Genomic DNA, 22,668 nt, shown 5'->3' with positions numbered 1-22,668 from the left:
TCAATGAAGAATCAAGGTCCTATGACTAGGAACCATCTTATATCACAGTACATGCAGTACATGGAATTGGAAGGGACACCTTTGCAGACAAACTTTGCATCGTTTCCCAAAATATATCTATATATGTTGGGACATATACAAATTTACATACTTCACGATGAACACCGCTTTGTAACAAAACAAAACACGATATAATCGGCTGTTCCAGGCAATGGCCTAACGCAAGAGGAAATGTGAGTCTTGTAATATGTATTTTTGGTTATTAATGTATTTTGACAAAGGTAGTGAGTTTTAAATTGTATTATTTTGTTCTTGTACACTAGTGTCAATGCAGTTTGACTCGTTTTGACCCTCAGAGCTGGGCATGCGCAAATTAGAACACAAGCACAAATGAGATGTATTGACTGAAGATAAGTTTGGTTTGAGCAGAATACATCACGAGATGCGATGATAACTGATGTACAAGACTGGCAACAGGTTGCTAGCCGAAGGAAATAACACACCCAAAAGGACAACCGCCACGGATATGGAGCGATGAGATCAGGTCACGTACAGAAGTGAGATAGATTGTGGAATCACAAGACCATGAATGGTGAAGTTTTGGTGATCATCCAGCAGTGGATAGCTCATGATGAATAAGACAGTGTTTGTTGATGGTGACAGTTTTGAGCTATTGGCCTATGCTTTTAAATCACTACGGTCGACGCCCCTTACGTTCAACATGAAATACAACATGACCAAACATGTTCACTCTCATTTTATTACACTTAAAAAAAGACAAAACACATTTCTTTGCATGCAAAATAATAACGAAACACGCACAAAAGTAACGCCAGAGGCAGTCTCTGGATTAGCATATGTAAAAACCGTGCAGCGAATATCCTCAAGGCACCAGGACTGGGATCATGGGAAGCATGGGGGAAAGGCAGGCACTTTATTCATACGATTTGGCATTTACTGGCGTAAGAAAAGGAGTACAATGAAAACAAATGGAGCACGGATTCCAAGTGCTCGGACACAGCAAACCTGTACTCACCACAAAGCATACAAAGGCGCAGGCTGCCAAACGGCTGGGTTTTGCGCAAACGACATGGCACAGTGTAGTGATATACGTTTCTCAGTATTGCGTATAACTCATCTATATGAGTGAAAGCCTTTCCTGGGCTGTTAATAATACTCCTCAAAGTAGAAAGACTGCCATCCCTAACCTGACCTTTTCTCAATTTATACATAACCCTGCAGCCTGGCCATGAAACCTAACACTTTCTTTTCCCGCATAATAAAACTACCTGCAATTCCGACACAAATTTAAATATTACCAATCAGCATGCTTACAGTATAACTGTCGCCGAATATGTGGTATTGTTCTACGAGCCGATTCCAAGAGGAACACGTCAATTCATGGACCGCGTTTCACAATGTATAATGCGCATGCAAATGACAATGCTAACTCAGCCGCTAGTGAGAAGTCTCCTTTCATAAGCTTAAAACTCTATCACTGCCCAGGGATGGTGGGGTCTGAAAAAATGTTTCATTTGAAGCAGCAGCTACAACTAGAATCTCCATTATTTCCATTAAAGCATCGCAATTAAGAGCAGGGTGACCAGGTAATGAGCCAGCATTGTTAAAGAACTTACAAACATGTGATGGATACATGCCAATAAAACAAAAATCACACTTTTTTAAAAGCAATGAACTGGCATTGCTAATGTAAATATTAGCAACTTCTGAGTTAAATATGTTGAAGTTAATTTTGTATTTTTGCTTGTGTTTTGTTTAACAATGTTAAAGCAGAGAACAATACTGAATTTGCGCCAATAGTGTTTGCTGATACGGAGGAGCTTAATAAATGGTGCTGTAGTCGTGACGGTTGTATAGTCAGTGTTGCTCCGTCTTTTCACAATACTTTAACATGATGAGATTGCATGAAACACCCAAAACTTGAAGAGTCTTGAGCACGATCATGAACAGCGATGCATGTAGCAGATTCCCCCCTCCAGTGATTTGATGAAATCGTAATGCCTCTGGATCCGGATTTCATTCTTAATTTTCTTAATTTTTCTCCCGTCTTGTTTGCACTGTTTCTGTTATTTCCTGTGTATTTTTGCTGTGTCCATATAATTAGGCGAAATACACCATTAGTAGTATATCATTTCCAAGCACAAATTGACATATTGTGCATGTAAGAACAGATTTGAATCGATGAGTCGATATATCGTTACACACATTCTCATCGCACAGTGATGGGTGTATAATTATACATACATATAAAAAACGCGAACATTAGGTTGGATTAAAACCTAAACAAGCATTGTTTTGGAGCATACAGGTCACACATTAAAAATAAGTCACATTTCAATCTGTATATTCACACGCAAATATATTTTAGTCTTCCATAATAGTTTTTTTTGTTACATCGCGTAAAAATAAATGTGTCATTAAATCCGCCACCACCTGACACAGCCAATTATTAAGGTTTGTCAAGATCTGTACTAGTAATGAATTGGAATGTTCTGTTTACATGACAAACCCTAATAATTGCCTGTGTCTGGAGGTGGTGGGTTTAACGACACATTTATATTTACGCGAACTAACCCAAAAAACAACTGTCCAAGACAGTGAAAGGAGTTCCACAATTTGTGCATTAAAACAAATGCTGCTGGTTAATACAAGTCTGAAAAGCCAATTTACTGAAAGACTAAACACATTTTTGCGGGTGGTGATACAGAATTAATGGTGATGAATGGTTATTTATAAGGTTGGAGTTACTGTTATGAATTTTTTAAAAATTAAATCCTAGAAACACGAAATTTATTCGGTTATGGAAAAAAAACACCTTCGAGTGATATGATCACCAAACCAAACTTGAGCTGGCTTTCTTTTTCTGGACGTTGCATCACGATGCACATCCCCAAGTATCCCACGAGAGTCATAATAATGAGAAATATGCGGTTTGGAATTCTCACAGTCATCAGACCGTAAAGTCGGGTCATGGAACGTTCCTAGGAGATGTCACGTAACTATTTCTCGAGTAACCTCAAGAGGTATCTCTCACTTGGCACTAGACTGTGGAGAATGTGTGTTGCATGTCAATCATCCAAAATGTTCTGAGAACAGGAAAATCCAATTTAATGTCAAACCTAAATTTAATGACTAATTTTGTGCAGTCGTTGGCGACTATACGGTCCCTCTTCTTGAGAATGTTATGACTGCGCCCAGCTTAGAACGAGGGATCTCGGCGGTGCTTGAGTCCAGGATAAAACATTTTGGGGCATTCCTGAGTGATATTTTGGTGGAGAGAAGAACAGAAACTGAATACTCCACATTTTGTCCAGAAGTTTACAAATCCATGGAAACAAGCCAACACAGTTATCGTAAACAATATGGCTTACAGGGTCATCATTTGTAAATGTCAGAGGCACTAAAATAAATGACTGATCAATGCAGCACCAGGTAAGTATAAATGTATAAAAATATAAAGTGTAATTTGAAGGTCACAGCTTAAAGTCTAAATGCGAAAACACTTATTTTGTCATTCATTTAGTTTTTTAAGTCTCCTGCATTTTTGCCATATGAAGCTCTACAGCACTTGGGGTCAAAAAGGAAAAAAAAAATCATACAAGGAAATGTATATTATCACTTTGATGAAAGAACACACCACATAGGTTACAAGTGAATTCTGAAAATCTATACAGAATGCTCACAAAGGTTATGTGGTACCATGAATGAAATGCCACATTTGAACAAAAAATCTACCAGATCTCTTAACAAAAACCCCTAAATATATCACATGAACTGCACACAACCGTTAAAGTGTGATATCTGTATTCTTTTTTTGGCATAATCTTTTTATGTATTAGCTGGACAGTCAAAGAAACATGTACATTTAAAACCTTGAATCACAAGCACAAGAATGTGCCTTTCATTGCCACTGCCCGACATATGAATGAACATGGCTTCATGTCGCTTCAACAAGTTTGGAAAGGCAAACAGCCCGTCCATTTGTTTATTATCTTGCTCAGTGGTGCTGGCTTAGAGTGTTCGACTCACAATCAGAATTTTAAAACTTAAAATCCTGGTCGTATGGGGGTTGTATCATCTTTATGGGGTCAATTAACTAGTCCAGTAGTCCCTCGGATAACGTTTTTAATCCGTTCCACGAAAACGACTGTTAACCGAAATAACTGTGCATCGAATATATACTTACAAACGCTCGAATTGGCCGAAATTGGCACCCACGTGCATCGCATGAACGTACCGTTCATCAAAATGTTAACGTTAGTCGAAACCATGGGGTTCTATGGGAAGCGAAACGTTAACCGAAAAACCGTTCACTGATGTCACTGTTAACCGAGGGACTCCTGCATGGGATCTTGAGACCATTGTCTCAAGATCAACAATAGACAGCAGTATCTTCCCAGTGCTCTCAATACAAATGGTTGTGGCGTACCGACTGCGTCGCTAATGATTGATGGCTCCGACAGGTGGCTAAATCTTGGGCTAAGTAGCAATATGCAATGAGCATCACTCGCAACAACAGTTGGGTGCACCCTTCTCGATTGGACATGAGGCCATGCTACATTCGTGCGTGTCCGTCAGGTGTAGGTCTCCCGCTGGCCCACGTCTCCCCGCTCACGCAAGCCCTGCAACCACTTATCAGAAAAGAAGCCCTCTTCGTAGTCGCCCTCTCCCTCAAACTCGGCGTCGGAAACACCGTCTTTTTCTTCTCCTTGGGACGCTGCCCCCGCTACCCCATCCTCTATTTCCATCTGGGCAGCAGAGGTGCGAGGAAACGGGCCCCAATCAGTTGTGACAGAAAAAAAATGACACACACGGGAAGACGGACGTGCAAACGCTGGCGCAAGTCGCTTGCCACTGGTGGATGATAAACACGTGCCCACTGCACAGGCTCTTAAAAGTCGTAAACAGTGTTGCCAGAGCTGACGTTTTACCGCAGTATTTAGAGATTTTCACTGTGTTCCCCTGCTACTGCTGCGGTCCAGAACGTCCACCGTTTAAATGTTTACATTGCCTACTCTGCACCACTCCCTCCCTCGTTCAGTGCTGGCTCAAGACTTATCTCTTCCCCTACACCTACAATAGCCTGCCTCCGAATTCAAATGTTTTTTGTGCAATTATAAATAAACTTTATCCTCATCTTCATTTTTGTTAAATATTGGCCTATACTTTTTATTCATATACCGTTTTCACAAATTGTTTTCCCAATTCCTGCAGTCTTAAGATGAAGTGACATTTAGTTGTTTTATTAACTGAAATCTTTTTTTAAGACATATATGTTGAAATTAATGTGTGTCACTCAGCTTCTAACAAATCATTTGCAATACTGACAAATGAATCGGTGAATGTGTGAGTAAAATAACAAGAACTTTAAACTTTTAAAACCAACATATGTCCTAAAAAAGGGCCTGGGGACTCATGACTTGTCTCTTGTAATATGATTTTTAAAAGAAGAGATAATTTGAGCAACATTAAACGCTTTTTTTTTCCATTGGCCTCGAGATTCCCCTCCTCGTCCTCCCCACCAGATCTGGCAATAACTGATCGCAAAGTGAAAGGTGCATTCCATACATGGTGCTTGCAGAGTGGGCAGCTGCGTGGTGTAGGAATAGCGAAATGAGGCAGAGTTCAGGCAGCTTTCATGAGATTATATTACACAGCTCTTCCGGAGAAGAAAGTGAATAAGTGAACATGACAAATACCACAGGATAACATGAACAATGACATGACAGCAGCTACGAAGTGTAGGCTGAAAGTGTGCACCGCTTTTTGTCATTAACACTAATTTGCATATTATTAAAATATATATGGAAGGATAACTTTTGCACAGTGTCCTGAACATTTCTGTTTCTCAATTCTTAAAAAGCATATCCCAAAATATTACCTTGCATGTGTCTATTTTATACGCCAGTGATTATTAACGTGACATTTAGGCTGTACTACATTTTGGGGGAAAATCCTACATTATTTCACAAGCCCCACCCGAGTTTGTGTATTATATTAAAGTGACCAACTTAAAAGGTAAAAGTGTCAACTGTTTGGCAGCTGTAAAGTAATGCATCAACTGCATACTTGCTTTAGATTTAATTATGGATCATACATCTCACCGGCTGGCACTGCGGTTAGAGAGCTTGACACAATCGCAGGATCAGGAGTTAAAATATCGCTTGGTGGTTGAGCCAACTTCTTACCCTTTCGGGATATGGTCATCTTATGCAAAGAATGGCTTCTGCCATTGAAATGTGGAGTTTTTACCACTGGCTCAGGGTTTTTCGATAGAGATGAATGCAACAACTCCATTGCTTGTTTGAAAAGTGACACTGACATTTGGTATCGGATAGCTAAGTGAAGCCTGGGCCTTTTCTTATTACAGAAAATCTGTACCTATTAATATGTGGGCCTCCATATAAACTGTTCAATCTTAATGCTATAGATTAGTGTCGTTATTTATTTCCTTAACTCTAAAGTATTATGAGATATTATTGAATTATTTATGTAAAAAATCCATCTAAAAATATTTCTGTATTTTCATATCAGTTTATGAACATAGTGTAAATGCCAATACCTGTGTTATTCATTTCAACAAGTAATTTCAGCAATAACACTTAATCCTATGGCCTAACTGGAAATAAAACTTCACGTAATTTAAACGGTAAAGGTTCGGTGGGCATGCACATGAATATAACTTTACATAAAAAATACTTTCACGTCTTAAAAAATTACAGCCAACATTCATAATGACCTATAAAAAATGTGTTTTCAAAACAAAAATGTAAGATTACACACCTTACAAGGAACTTTCGAATGATATTTCAGATAAAACAACTATTATGCTTAGAAATACAAAGACGTTCATTGTGGCTTTAATATGAAATGGGCTGTAACAGTCACAAGTGTGTTCATGTATAGAAGCAGTTGATAATTTTTTGTTGAAAAAGCAATAAGCGAAAGCAGTTAGAGTGAAAGGTGATATCATTGCATGGTGTGCCCTGGACACAAGTATTTGCAGTTAGACTGGGAAGGAGTTGAGGATTTTTTTTTCTGTCACAAAGATTAGCTGCCCTGCCCTGCCACTGGAACATCGTCAATATATTCCACCACTTCTGCCTGAATGCAAAAGATTGGACAGCACAAGCAGAAACATATTGTGTGCATTAATATCACCGTATTTATTGCAAGCAAAAAAAGACCAAGTGTGATTTGTATTAATATTAGCTGAGCTGCCTGGCTTGATGGCAGCCTGGTAATATCTCAGCTGATCAATCAATGCTTCATAGGAAGGCTTTTGTGAAAGGCACTTTATAATAACCAGCAGTGGTTGTCATCTTAGAGAGAGAATTGACCCTCCCACCATGGGAATGTGGAATTTCCACTGCTGGATCAGGACTGACAACACACACAGTGTTATGTCAATGCTTGTCGAGCCTCGGTATACTTTGAATATGCCTTTCATTGCTATATACAGTCGCAAACAGAGATAATTTATAAACATAAATAAATCGGGCCATTATGACAATGCTATGCATTACCAATTTACCAAATAATTTCTTTATACGTAGCAAACAACCAATATATTAAACCTTAGTTTGTGAATGCACACATTCATATAGGCATTGTAACTCAGAAAACAGTGGCTCTATGGGTTAGTGTATTGGTGTGTGTGTGTTTGTGAGTGGGGAGCAGCTGTGCACTCTGTGTTCAATTACCAGACATGTTGCACATCATTTGTAATTTGTATTTAAACATGGACTGGGATTCTGCTATGCCAACCCATAGGCCTAATTGGCAGAGCTCTGTATCCGTATGTGTGTGTTGACCCCACTTTTTGCTGATTAACAGCCCATGCATTATGTCACTGTGTCGCTGGCAGCAGCTGTCCTCCAGCGGCAAAAGAAGGAAAAGCAGAGCGATGCTCACAATTAACAAAGCACCATGAAGCTTAAACATACCAAACAGAGACTGGGATCAATTGGCACGAATACCAACTACTCGAGCCTGCTAACTTTTGATACAAGGATCTGTGTTTCATTGGCTTGGAAGCATAGGAGAGAAGAGGTGCAGTTGCCTCCCAAATTTTAAACATGAGGAAGCCATCGACTGTGGCCCTTAAATGCACACCCTTCATGGTTCCCTAAGAAACTTGACAGGGCCAACCCCAAGGCTCATTGCCCTCCATCTTCAAAATAGTTCGACATGCCTGTTGTGCTGTGCCTGCCAATCGGGGCCACTGCTACTCAGAGGTCGCAACCGGATACCCGATACCCGTACCCTACCTCATACCCGGCTACCCGTACCCGGCCGGGTACAGGTACCCGTTTGCGACCCTGGTGCGACCGGGTACGGGTACGGGTAGACCGTGAGTCAATGGTGAGTAACTGTTTGTCACTCATTTCCCAACGTCTTGTCTCTTCTCACAATTCAAGTTCCTAGAATCAACCCACCTGCGCCTGCAACATGGCTTCATCCCAGAGGTCGCAATCGGGTACCCGATACCCGTACCCTACCCGTACCCGGCCGGGTACGGGTAGGGTACGGGTACCCGTTTGCGACCCTGGTGCGGCCGGGTACGGGTACGAGTAAGGAATCAAAACCCGTTTGCGACCTCTGCTGCTACTGTATAAGATCTCAATATATCACAATATCTGTGAGTCCTTTATTTTCGTTGGGCTATCATTTGTGGCCAGGTTGCCTCTGAAAAATAGCTATATAGCTCAGTGGACCTTACCTGGTAAAATAAAAAAATAGTTGCACAGTCGAGTTTTACCCTTTAAATCTCTCCACATTTTAAATGACTGAACTAAATGCAATTGTTCCGAATTATCATTTGTAAAACCCTGTTGTACATCGTCGTGTGAAGAGCAACATTTTTGCATTTTCTTGAATACCCTTTTGGCAAATAGGTGCATTGATAAGCATTCACACCTACCGTATACTTGGGAATTGTTCATATTTAACTAAAAGTATTTAAGCGGACTTTCTATTACCACGTAATTCATGTAGATTGCCATGCTGGAATACCTTGCATGGTACATACCTGGATGGCTGTCTCACCACCTAGGATGACAATGAACTTGTTGCTAAAGTGGCGAGAGAATGGGGATACTAAAATCCACCCATAAGAGTTTTTTTTAGTTAGATCGCATAAATATATAATTGTGTCATTAAACCTGCCACTACCCGACACAGCCAATTAGTAGGGTTTGTTACATAAACAGAACATGCCAATTCGTTTCAAATTGGCATGTTCTGTTTACGTGGCGGGTTTAACGACATATTTATATATTTACGCGATCTAACCCAAAAAAACCTGTATCATGGATATTGGTCGCGAAAGCCTACGTGTTAAACGGACTAAAATCCACATGTGCCCTTACCTCGTCATCTGGCTGGAAGTGCTCCTGTACAAACCGGAAGAGGTCTGCCTGCAGTATCAGTTGGCTGTGGTATTTGAGTGCTTCCTGCATGCACACAAAAGACAAAGATGAAGATTCCCTGGACAGCCTTAACAGACTGATAAGCAAGCACCTGTGAAGGCCGGCACAGCACAAGATGGGGTGGGTGGCCAGCACCATGTTGGCCGCCTTTGTCTCCCTAGTGATGATGTTTCCACCCTGCACCAGGTACTAATTTGAGGCTGAATCGACCTCGGGGAAGCCCATGACGGGTTCAGATAATCGTCACTAGTGTTGGCCCTGAGCGGGAATGGAACTCGGGTCGCCGGGTTTGTACCACACACACATTAACAGATACCGGCATCTCCCATTTAGTCTTACAGGCCATACGGTGCAGTAATTTTAGTTTTGTGTGCACCAAATAAGGGCAGGTATGTCTCACAAAGGGCGGTCTGACCGATCCCATGCCTGAACATATTTACGTCTCCAGTGCTGATATTTACACACATCACTCATGCACTTATTTAAGGCTGAGTCAACCTCTTGGAGACCTAAGACACGTTCAGACACTATGTGCCACTGATATCCTGCATGGCTGAGCATCAAATCCCAGTCACAAACAAAGTAAAAATATTTAAAGTTTTCGTGACTGCAGGGATTCATATTCTTGGTTCTTTCGGTAAAGTCACGTAGAAGGGAAATAATAAAATATTTTATTTATTATTTCCCTTCTACGTGAAAAATATTTTATTTTATTATATCCCTTCTACGTGACTTTACCGAAAGAACCAAGAATATAAAGTAAAAATAGTTTAATACATAGGCTTTCGCAACCAATATTATTAATCATAAAGATTTTTGGGTTAGATTGCGTAAGTATAAATGTGTCGAAACCCTCCACCACGACACAGCCAATTAGTAAGGGATTTGTCACGTAAACAAAACGCCAAAGAGTTACTACTTCAGCCCACCGGTGTGTTGGAGAGTAAATCCACAACATGTACAATTTTAGTACGACGTTTCGCTGGTAATTACAACCAGCATCATCGGGCGATTTGCCAGAATAGTGAAGCAATCCACCTGTTTCCGGTCTTAAATAGAGCAGGACGATGTCATCACCTGAACCCAATCAGGTGCAGAGATCAGAAGCGGAGGAGGGGGGGGCTATTGTAATTATATAATAGATTAGTAATTATCTAATGAGTATGTGTTTCCTCTATAAGAAATTATAATTGTAATATGTATTACTTGATAATACCCTTCCAGGCACACTAAGCCTGTAGTAATCAGAGGGGTTAAATCAATTTGTATTTCTCTGAATTTCAATGGATTCTCAAATTATCCTTGGCCAGTAATAATTCGTTTACCACAACATTTCAACGTTACCAAAATCAATTGAGTGTCCTTGTTGGCAAGCATGTTCTGCAACTGCCGACAGTTGTGTTTGAGACCATTTAATATTTATTTGGTGTTCTTGTAATCTTACACTAATGTTACGTCCCATTTGTCCAATATAGCATCTGCCATATAAGCAATTAATCCGATACAAACCTTCTGTTGATAACTTAGGCAAATCATCTTTAGTACAAGATACTATATTCTTGGTTCTTTCGGTAAAGTCACGTAGAATGGAAAGAATCAAATAATAAAATATAAAACAATAAAAATTATCACGACGTTTCGACTGCAAAACAAGCAATCATCATCAGGTGTGAAATCCACAGCAAGAAAATTAGAAAACTGCAAAACAAGCAATCATCATCAGGTGTGAAATTCACAGCAAGAAAATTTCATATTTTCAAAACGTCGTGATAATTTTTATTGTTTTATATTTTATTATTTCCCTTCTACGTGACTTTACCGAATGGGTGGAAGGTGTCTTATCTCATCTACTGGAATTGTACGTGGGGTAACGGCAAAGTTAAGACCTTTAGAAAGGACCGATATCATGTCGCTAGTTAAATCAGTGTTATTTAAGTTCATTAGCATTTTGTTTTTAAATTGTTCGTTATTAGTTGGGAATTGTTTGTTATGAAGTCTAGAGAATGTATTAATTTGGTTAGTTTTTTTAGGTTAAATACATTATCAGCCGATTGTGGTGTAATAGTATCGAATAATGTATGCATACACTAATGATGACATGCAAGTGCTTTAGAGATTCAGAAATGTGAGATAATTCACTTATGTTGTGCTGTATTCTCTCTAGGAACAATAATTATCTAGCTTTGTGTAGTATTTGGTTAGCTTAACCGACTTTATGTGATGTATCCTCGTTGGATCTTTCGGTAAAGTCACGTAGGTAGAAAAAATAATAGATTACGACGTTTCGATCGCAACACAAGTAACTGTCCAGCTGGTTAGAAATTTTGCAGGACTACTCCTTCACGGTCACCTACAGGAAGGGTGTACGGCACTGCAACGCGGATGCGCTGCCGGCCGATGTAAACCATCGGCTGCGGAATTTCCGTGCGCTGTAGTGGCGTCCATCGATGTACCACCACCCGCAATAACTGCTCCTTGAGATAACGCAATTGGTCTCACGCACGCTGAATGGGGACGCCTCCAGGTGGAGAACGCCTCCTTGTTAAAGTTGCGGCGTCGCGTTGGGACAAGAGGTAGTAAAAATATTCCAGCAGGAATGTTCCTTATAGCCCTCCATGAAGAACCTTTGATGAAGTGGGATGAGGAGCTGCAACGTTATTGCATTGTGGTGCTGACTGCTCTGCGGGGTCAACTCACACGGGCTGTCCACGTGAAATTATTGCACCTTGGAGTGCATAAAACCTTGCTGATACTGAAGCGCGACTTCTTTTGGCCCGGGATGACAGATGACGTGTACCACATGGTCAAAGGGTGTACTGACAGCGCACGCCGCAAACCCAAAAACCTTTATTATTAACGTAAAAAGAGGCCAACATTGCCTCACTCAAATAATACTTTATCTCCATTGGTGGATCTGACCCAGCGGTGGAATTCTATATTGCTATGGCAGTACCATACGAAAACCAATGAAATTTTTTGCAAAAGTGATGTTAATTCTAATTCAGAATTGATGATCTGAATTAACCTTTAGCATGCGAGTCGAGTGAATCAAGCGATCTAACCACAGTGGCGCTTAAGTCACATATACCACACACTTATAGTCAGCATCTGTGAAGCTGTTGCATCCCCTTTTGTATGACTACAACATCAGTCAGTATTAAAGGGATAATTCGGGAATTCAAAGGACGTGTTTATGGCATTCAAACAAGTCGATGTTAATGTATCAGCATGCCCTGTGGTCGTGTGCTGCCACCTTGTGGCCATGGAGTGTTTAAATGAACGCAATGGATGGATGGCACTGTCAATGCATCTCTATGCCCCATGGCTGTCTTGGATTTGCTTGTTGAGATAATACACCACAGACGAACACTTAAGTGTGTATGCCATACACGTTCATGTGCTTCGTATGTGTAGGCTGCGTTAATGCACTCGGTACTTTACTTCGATTATAATGAGCCCATCAACCAGATGGCATTGTCGTTTAAATCCTGGTTAATAAAGTTTGGCACAGCTTGTTATTTTTCTGGGGTCGATTAATTGACCACCGCTTTACGGAAAACCAAAATCGAGAATGGTACCACCCCATGCTAACCACTGATTAAAAAAAAAACATTCATCAATTTGACAGAGCTGCAGTCACTTGGACTCCAACTGCATGCATTGTGTGTGCACCCGAGTGTGTGCACAGAACTCACTGGTCTGGCGTTGAAGTCCTCATCGGTGAGATTGAGAGAGTCGCGGTGGAACTGGTAATAATCAAAGTTCTGCTTCATCACCGTGTCATTCTTGTCGAACAGGAGGTAGGAGGCGACACACGATATTGCCTGTTTGAAGTTGTCCTCTGGAATAACAGAAGGTGAGGAGAAAGCATCATATTCTGACAAAGGGCTGCACGGGATCGACACTGAACAGGGATACCACTGGGTGAGACTATGCGGAGATGTATTTCTTGTTTCCATGACCACTGCAAAGTGTGCTTGAACCTGACTGGCCTGGAATTGTGCTGATATCAATCTCTTAACACTGCCCATAATTATCTGAGAATCCATGTTGCAGTCGAGACACAAGCATGCGAAAGAGCTCACTTGTTGAAGTGTGCCGGCAGAGCACACTTTAACTGGGCCGAACACAAGCGCACTCATGATGTATGAATACTGGCAGAGACTGCAGTGAGGTACAGGCAGAGAGCGATGGTGTGGAGCGATGGTGTGGAGCGATGGCAGGAGACGCGCACTCACGCTTGTAGTAGGAGAACTGCAGGTAGTGGTACATGGTTGGCACAAACTTTTCCACCAAGAAGCCCCCGACCACGGGCGTAAGTTTCTCCTCGCACTGTTGCTTGCAGTGGAGCACCTCCACAAAGTGGTCTGCGGATTATCACACACGTTACCATTCTCTTTCGCTCTCCTTTGTATTTATTTATCATCAATTTCTGTCACACTCTTGACAAGCGTTTAGTCAAAATATCGTGGACGGATCAACCATTCCACCAATAGCAAAACCATTTAGGGTTTCTGTACAATGTACCTTGTGGTCATCCATTTAATTTCACAATATAAAGTTATTAATTGCTTTAAAATTTGGAGCTCATTATAATTAGAACACAGCTAAATGACTACAGGATCATGCAGTAATCACCATAATACCAAGTCTCCCCCGAGTATCATGCTGTCAATTGAATGATCTCGTCAAGGAGCAAAAACCATCACGCGAACTCCGGTCATCCTTGCAGCGTTTTCTTTAGCCATCGAACAAAGATGGTCACTGCATCGTGCGATTTCAGATGCGCTTCCGCGGCCGTCTGGAACGCTCTTCCTTCCGATATTAGGAACCTACTGGAACTATGCACTTTTAATTCTAGATTGAAAACGAATTCTTTAGAAACGCTTTTTGTGTTAAGTTTGTCCTTCCCCCTCACCCGTGATCAGCGCGGTTGGCTACGTACGGTGAAAAATAAGTTCAACATACGTACATACAATATCAGGCAGGCTGCATTTCGTGTAGCTACCAATCTGAATAAAAACGTCCTAATATCTAAATAGGTGATCATATTAGACGGAAGTGTGCACAGAATGTGCTGCCCACTCACAAGCATGCCGAATGGACACGCGTTGGTTACCGGCGATGGAGGGGTAGAAGTCCTTGAAGTGGGTGATCTCCCGCGAGCCCTCGCAGCCTGCTGAGCAGTCATCATAAGCCTTGAAGTACACCGGCAGGGTCTGCTCCATGTTCGTGATGCAGGTCTGATAGTTCTCTGCATTGAAGGCCTTGGCTGCAGCCACGAACGTGCCCTGTGGACAACAATGCACACACACCCCCACACAACAGCCGTCATTCGTCGCTAATTGGCAGTAATGTCACCACAGTGCCTGTGTCAGGTTAGGTGCACTTTGAGGCCACATTAAGTGGAGAAGGCTTGCTTGTAGGAGGTCACGGAACAGAGCCAGGTTGTATGGGGTAACACATAACAGCCTCAATCACATAATAGCCTCACCACTGTTTAGTTAATGCCATTGTTTAGTTGATGCCATGCATTTAGCTTTGGAAAAGGGGGAACAATGAGTTCCACGACTTTAAGTTTTCGTGACTGCAGGGATCCACACTCTTTGGTTCTTTCGGTGAAGTCACGTAGGTATAAAAAATAAAATAAATTTAATTTAATTTAATCACAATTTATTTTATTTTATATACCTACGTTACTTTACCACAAGGACCAAAGAGTATGAGTTCCACGACTACAATTAATCATATTTCAGGTTAACGTCAAAGTATCTCCATGCATAAAGTAGCATTCTGGGGTATAAATATCAGATTATGGAAGGTATTGTGAAATTACTTTAATTTATACCAATCTTACCTATAAACGTAATTTTTTGTGTGTCTGTCTGTGGACGCGCACTTGCGAAGGATTTGGCTCGTAAACCGTGGGGTTTACGTGAAAAAAAAACAGTAACCGGGTACCACGCCGTAAGCCCCGTGGTGAGCCAGTGCTATTCTGTTTTCCCATCCGTCAACTTTAAAGTAGTTAAATGAGCAATGTAGTGCTATTTATTATTATTTAATTATTTCATAGCGCGCTAAAGCTGCCCGGGGGTTGCAACGCACACGAGTCATCGGTGGAGGGGGGGGGGGGATTTCTCATTCGCGTTACAAATGCAAAAAAAAATACACACAACGCTGAGGTAAATTCATCAAAGTGTCATGTCCACTTCTCCCCCCCCCACCCCAATGTGTGCACTTACTACTATAGGGTCGGTAGATACTAATATTATAGCGCTTAGATAGTATTATTGTAGCGCGTGCAGGGGGATAGTGGGGGGTGGGGGGCAGGGGTTGCGGCCCAGCCCCCAGCCTACCAAGGTGTCACCTCAGCCGGCTGGGCAATCTAGGCAAGGCTGGAGGCTCTGCACAGGACTAGGCCTCACCACGCCAGTCTGTCAGGTGAGTACTTTGTGCTATAGAGTCGATAAATACTGCTATAGAGTCAGCATGTACCACTGTGGTGATAGCAGGTACCACCACAGTCAGTATGCACTGCTGTAATCATAGCAGGTACCACCACAGTATGCACTGCTATAATAGCAGATACCACCACAGTCAGTATGCACTGCTGTTATCATAGCAGATACCACCACAGTCAGTATGCACTGCTGTAATCATAGCAGATACCACCACAGTTAGTATGCACTGCTGTAATCATAGCAGGTGCCACCACCATCAGTATTCACTGCTGTTATCATAGCATATACCACCACAGTCAGTATGCACTGCTATAATCATAGCAGGTACCACCACAGTCAGTATGCACTGCCATCATAGCAATCTAGACGAGGCCGGGGGCTCTGCACGGGACTAGGCCTCACCACGGCAATGTTAAGTACTATTTTCTTGCTTCTTTCGCTAAACCTATTTTTTAAATCATAACCTTGCAAACATGACATTAATAATGTTTGTGTGCAGACAACTAATATTTATATTTCTTTCTTCTTTGATAAACTCACATACATAGAAGCCTATTATTTTAATAATTACCTTGGAAAAATACACATATATAATAGCCCAGATCTGTCCTTCTGTGACTGTGATTCACGCCCCCGGATTGGTTGAAGTGCGTCACGTGACCGCGAGCTGCCCACTTCGAGAAGCAGCAGCATCCAGGCCAAAGCGCCGGAGACGCAGCCACAGAAAGCTGATGGTCGATCCACTCACACATGGCTCACTCACACACAATCGCATGCAGCTCAGAGGAGATGGGTGAGTGAGAGTGAGGCAGAGCCGTGCTCCGTCCACTGCTGCCCTGAGGGACCCCCGTGCTCTCCACTGCTGGCTTGAGGGAGAGCCATGCTCTGTCCACTGCTGCCCTGAGGGAGAGCCGTGCTCTGCCCATTACATTAGTACTCGAGTTTTTTTGGTGCTTAAATCCACTGCTGGATGAAGGCCCACCACACGCTACGCGAGAGGATCGTAAGGATTTACTTGGCCAGTCTGTTGGGGGCTGCCGCACGCTGTGGTTGTTGGGGGGTGCCGCAGGCTGTGGTTGTTGGGGGGTGCCGCAGGCCGTGGTTGTTCAAGGCCGCCACAGGCTGTGGTTATTATTTAAATAATTACCCCGAACAACCACAGCCTGCGGTTGTGGTCGCTGCAGGCGGGGGCGCCTCAGGCGCCCCCGCACACCCACATACCATGTTGTTGGGGGGCGCCAACATGGTATGTGTCTAAGTTCTTGTGTGCGTATGAGTCCATGTGCGTCTCTGCCACAATGTGTGTGTGTGTACGTCCGTGTGTGTATCAGTCGATGTGTGTGCGAGTCGATGTGTGTGTGCGTGAGTTGATATGTCTGTGTGTCAGTCGATGTGTGTGTGTGTTAGACAATGTGTGTGCGTCGTCTGTGTGTGTAGACCACTAATATTTTAAATTTTTGTAATATTTATGTGTGTGTCTAAGTCCATGTGTGTGTGTGAGTCGATGTGTCTGTGTGTGAGTCGGTGTGTGTGTGTAAGTCCATGTGTGCAAATCCATGTGTGTGTGAGTCCATTAGTGTGTGTGCGTCGATATGTGTGTGTGGTTCGATGTGTGTGTGTGAGAGTCGATGTGTGTGTGAGTCAATATGTGTGTGTTAGTCGATATGTGTGTGTAAGTCCACATGTGTGTGTGTATGAGTCGATGTGTGTGTGTGTGGGTCGATGTGTCTTTGTACGTCCATGTGTGTGTGTGTAGGTCCCTCTGTGTGCGAGTCCATGTATGTGTGTGTGTGCGTCGATATGTGTGTGTAAGTCTATGTGTGTGTGTGAAATTCGATGTGTGTGGGTCTAAAGTCGATGTCTGTGTGTGTAAGTCCATGTCTGTGTGTGTAAGTCGATGTGTTTCTACAAATATGTGGAGCCGAATAAGCTCAGAAATTTCTTAGCGAATGACCGCATTTCTGGAAACCTGCTTTTGTCCAGCTGCCATTAAAGTGGCGGCCCTCACTGTCAACTTTTTTTTTGCAGTCGCCATGGCAGAAATGATTCGAGAAGGGTTCGCGGCACGGATACAGAGCCAGAGAGCACTAGAATGGTGCTGCCACCGTGTGGCGAAAGGAGGAATTATTTATTTATTCTGACAGAGCTAGCGAGCCATAAATAGCACATTATAAGTCCGAAGCTGCGGGCCCGCAGGCCGGACTTTGGACATGCCTGGTCTAAGCTGATGTGTGTGTCAGTCCATGTGTGTGTCTTAGTCTATGTGTATGTGTGAGTCGCTTGTGTGTGTGTAAGTCGATATGTCTGCCTGTAAGTCGATGTGTGTGTGTGGCTCTATGTGTGTGTGTGAGCCGATATATGTGTGTGTACGTCGCTGTGCGTGTGTGTGTACATCGATGTGTGTGTAAGTCGATGTGTGTGTGTGTGGGTCGATGTATGTGTGTAAGTCGATGTGTGTGCATGGCTCCATGTGAGTGTGTAAGTCCATTGCTTTGTGTGTGTGTAGGTCCATGTGTGTGTGTGAGTCGATGTGTGTGTGTGTAAGTGAAAACAAAATAATACATAGTTTGTGCGTCTAAATCGATGTGTGAGTCGATGTATGTGTGTGTGAGTCGATGTATGTCTGTGTGAGTCGATGTGTGTGTGAAAGTCCATGTGTGTGTGTGAGTCGCTATGTGTGTGTGTGAGTCGATGTGTGTGTGTAAGTAGATATGTCTGCGTGTCAGTTGATGTGTGTGTGTGGCTCTATGTTCGTGTGTGAGTCGATGTGTGTTTGTGTATATATGTGTGTCAGTCGATGTGTGTGTGTGTGTATGTCGATGTGTGTGTGTGTGTGAGTCCATGTGTGTGTGTTCGTCCATATGTGTGTGTGAGTCCATGTGTGTATGTAACTCCATGTGTGTGTATCTAAAGTCTATATCTGTGTGTGTCAGTCCATGTGTGTGTGTAAGTCGATGTGTTTGTGTGTGTGGGTCAATGTCTGTAAGTGTGTGTAAGTCGATGTGTGTGTCTGTCTTTTTCGACCGGGAAACGCTGGGTACTTCCCGCGAGTATTTAATAATACTAATGATACTTGCAAAGTGTAAAACCGGTGGTCAAGGTGCAGAGTTGCAATTAAATGCTCACACCACTGCTGATGGATGGAAGGACCTCCAAGCAACAATGTAGCCTCTCTAGAATATATTTGGCCTACTTCAACTGAAAAGAACCCCCAATGGCAATAATTATTTATGAAATGGTCACCGTTGATGGTCATACTGTTAGAGAATTTTTCAGGCTGGGTGAGTAATTAACTTTGAGAAAGTTTGCGAGATCAAGTGAGGAAGCTGCTAGTTTATCCCTCTGCAATTGACAATGAGTAACAATTCTTCAGCAAGCAACAGTGATTATTATACAGAAAGCTTGCTCCCGACTGTAAAAATATGTAATTTATACAATTGGCTTTCCCATGTAAGGGGAGATCATTCACAGCACCATTGACTTTGTAAATGCTGGTCAGGGCCATCATGGGGCAGTGCAAGGTCTCACTCACGTCATATGCAAGAGCCTCCAGGTCTCGAAAATATTCGTCCTCTATGTTTGGCAGCGTGCGGTAGAACGCCATATTCTTCTGCATCATCTCGTCATCCGGGTTCTTGCGCAGGTATGTGTAGGTGGCCGCTATGGCCTTGGGCACATTGTTAACCTGAGCATGGTAAGCCACAGACACAAAGACACATCATATCAGCAAATATTACTCACTTAATGCATAAAACTGAGTTCCACTGCTGAACTCGCAACTGGTGCCAATGTTCGACTTTTGCAGTTTCAAATTCTGACATCAAATAATTCAATCTTTTCATGGTGAAGTGGTGCAGTGGTTAGCACATGGCGCCATAAACCTGATAACCCAAATTCATTGGCATGGCTAACATCTGGTGATACCTAAACCAGTCGTGGACATCCCCATCACCAAACTGCAATTAGCAGCGTCGTGATGGTCAAAAATCCCTATGATTTACCATGTAGGGAGACCATCATCCAGCAGTGGATTTACCAAGGGCTCTATTTCATTTAAGCCTTTTCTTATTCGAACATGTCCAACATAGATGACCAGTGTATGCATATCACAGAGCCTATATATGTGTCATACACAAGCCAAGCATACATACCTATGTGCTTTTTTCCCTTGGCACACCAAAATGGTTTTATGTCTTAGCCAAATCTGCAGCCTCAATAAAATTATTTGTCACGAGCCTCAGTGGCACTCGGAACATCACTCTATTAGCCACCCATTTATATTAAGTAAATGAAAGGTGGAATTCACTCCAAACATCAATTGTTTCTTTTTATGCAATCCAATCAGTGGTCATCTATCTACTGGCTTCAGGTCATCTTGGGTTCCAAGCCTGGCCCATACTTTTCCTTGAGCTCAACTGTCACCATTTAACTCACAAACTTGGATATAGTCAAAAGCTCAATGGCTCCAGGATGTATGTAACAAGCACATGGCACACCTGGCCACCAGTAAAAATTCCACATTTCCATAACGGAGGCCAGCCCACGTGATAGGTTGGGTTAAGTTTTTAAATATTAAAAACTTCTCAAATATGAGTCAAAAGAGCTAACCACAGTGCCATAAGGCCAGATGCACTTGCCTGTAGGCTGATCGCATGTTTCACCAGCTCGGTCTCACCTTGAAGTAGCACAGCTGCAGGAACTGGTAGGGCACCCGGTTTTCGTAATCGTTGAGTAGTTCTCTGGTGGGCAGCGACTGTCGAAAAGCGGGCAGCACCTGCTTACATCTCTTGAGACACTGAGCCCTTCTGAGCAGCATGGCAAAGGTCCTGAGCTCTCCCAGCTCATCCTCCTTGCTGTCCGTGGCAAGAGCCACCTCCTTCTCATCGGGCACATTCATGTACAGTTGCTGGTTCTTTTGCTCCTGAGTCTGCTGCAGATTTTGCTCAGAGGTCTGTTGGTCATTTTGCTCCTGGCTCTGCTGAATCTTCTGCTTGTGCAGGGTCAGCTGCTCAAGGTGCTGATGCATGGTCTGCTGGCTGCAATTGAGGTTGCAAAAAGCCTCGCTGTTCTTGAGCAGCCGGTGCAACCGCAGGCTCATCTCCAGGTACTCCACACACTCTGGCCACTTCTCGTCCGTGTACTGGTCCGTGCCGAAGCGGTAGGCCGACTCCAAGGGCATCAGCTCGTCCCGGGGGAAGCTCCGAAAGTTGTAGCGCTCGTACTGGGCGCCCACGCCCGTGGCCAGCAGGGTCACCAGCAGGGCCAGCAATGGTGCCACCACCAACAGTGTTGGTGTCCCGAGTCCTGCTGACCCCTTCCCAGCACCTGGCCATATCCGCAACCCAGGCAAAGGACACGACTTGGGCCAAATCCCAGACTGTGGCCACTTTCTTGCGCCTGGCCACCCCAATTGTTTCTCTAGCCACACTTCTGATCGCGGCATTGCCGAGCCCCTTTTGTATTGCACTTTCACGGTACTGGTGAGCCTGCTGATGATGGTGGCGGTGCTTGTGCGTTTGTTTGCCTGCTAAGGGCCCTCTCTACACTGTGTACGTGGGTGCTGTGCGCGTGGGTAAACTGTGACCTGAGCACCAGCTGCTTCGTGGCACACGACAGACCATTTCACTTCGAACCAAGGGAGAGTGAAGACGTGGATCCTGGCTGGAGGAGGGAGTTACTCTCCAATTCCTTCCCTCCTCCTCTCTGGGGCTCTGGCCAATGCCACGGGCCCTCTCGTCACCCGGCACTGCCCCCGTGTCTCTCTCCCCCTCCCCGCCTTGTTTCGTTCCTCCCAACGCCGTGAAAAAATCACCTAATACTGGTGCCAGATCAGAGAGATTTTACCACCAAGATTGTAGACGTTTCTATGCGGTATTTGTAGAAAAAATATCTCAACACGTAACAGTGCAATGGCAAGCGCCTATTTATATACTTTTACATTTTAAGGCCGTGTCATTAACGTGTCTGTAAAGGTTTTTTATATGTGCATCCACTGTCAACGCCGTTTCACCAAATAATAGGGCATTGGAGTTTTTCAGACGGCTTCTTAATAACGGCACATTTTTATCCGCACGTTTGTGTTTTTTTTGTCAGTGAGACGGATTTTGATAATGTGTTCCGTTTTAAAATAAATATATAAGCTTTCTGTGCAAAATTTTAGGCCTTTAAAAAACTTGACATGCGATGAACGAACATTTTTAGTTCCAAAATGTGGCAACACTGGAATGTTGTTACGCGGGTCCCCACATCTGCGTCTCATCATCCCACCAGGGACATTCGTTCTGCGTTAATCCCTTAACATCTCCTTCCTTTCCATCAGTGCTCCTCGATATCTTCCATCGCCTCTCCTAAACCCAGAAACTATCAACACAGTAATGTGTATATGGTAGTTGTTACACGTAGGAAATGTATTTTTAAAACGCAAGTGTTACTGCTTATTGTGTACGCGTTGAAAATGAGCAAAACTCTACACAAAAACAAACGTCGATTGTTCGTATGAAATAACTAGACACGTTCGTCAAGAACGCTGCATTAATTGGAAACAATAGGAGACGTTTCGGACAAAGCCCCTTTTTCATTACCACTGTGTATTGTTAATCAACAACACATGGTGGGGAGGGGGAGAAGGGAGTGGTCAAGCGTGGCCCCTCCCCCCGTTTACAAATCCCACTGCGGCAGCGCGGGCCCCGCGCCCTGATTGGCCGCGGCGGCGCCACCCGCCAACCAACAGCGGCACGCGCGCTCCTCGGCCGCGC

General features: G+C 43.3%; 1 protein-coding gene across 3 annotated transcripts; it reads right to left on the bottom strand.

Annotated features, from left to right (window-relative positions):
• Positions 1–805: 805 nt before the first annotated feature.
• LOC144934036 (cartilage-associated protein-like) lies at positions 806–21,590 on the bottom strand. Of its 3 annotated transcripts, none has more exons than XM_078859417.1 (7): positions 20,589–21,590; positions 19,446–19,598; positions 14,572–14,743; positions 13,691–13,819; positions 13,148–13,293; positions 9,393–9,476; positions 806–4,769 (listed from the first exon to the last, which is right to left on the bottom strand). In XM_078859417.1, the coding sequence occupies exons 1-7, from the start codon at positions 21,354–21,356 to the stop codon at positions 4,596–4,598; spliced, it is 1,626 nt and encodes a 541-aa protein (XP_078715543.1). In that variant the 5' UTR covers positions 21,357–21,590; the 3' UTR covers positions 806–4,595. The 3 variants fall into 3 exon arrangements, with proteins under 3 accessions (XP_078715543.1, XP_078715526.1, XP_078715535.1); XM_078859400.1 differs by having other exon boundaries at positions 4,765–7,125; XM_078859409.1 differs by lacking the exon at positions 806–4,769 and adding an exon at positions 7,858–7,891.
• Between the last annotated feature and the right edge of the window lie 1,078 nt (positions 21,591–22,668).

This window comes from Lampetra fluviatilis, chromosome 1 (genome assembly GCF_964198595.1).
Source record: "Lampetra fluviatilis chromosome 1, kcLamFluv1.1, whole genome shotgun sequence".
NCBI classification, from domain to species: Eukaryota; Metazoa; Chordata; class Hyperoartia; order Petromyzontiformes; family Petromyzontidae; genus Lampetra; species Lampetra fluviatilis.
This window is presented reverse-complemented; position numbering and strand designations above follow the sequence as displayed.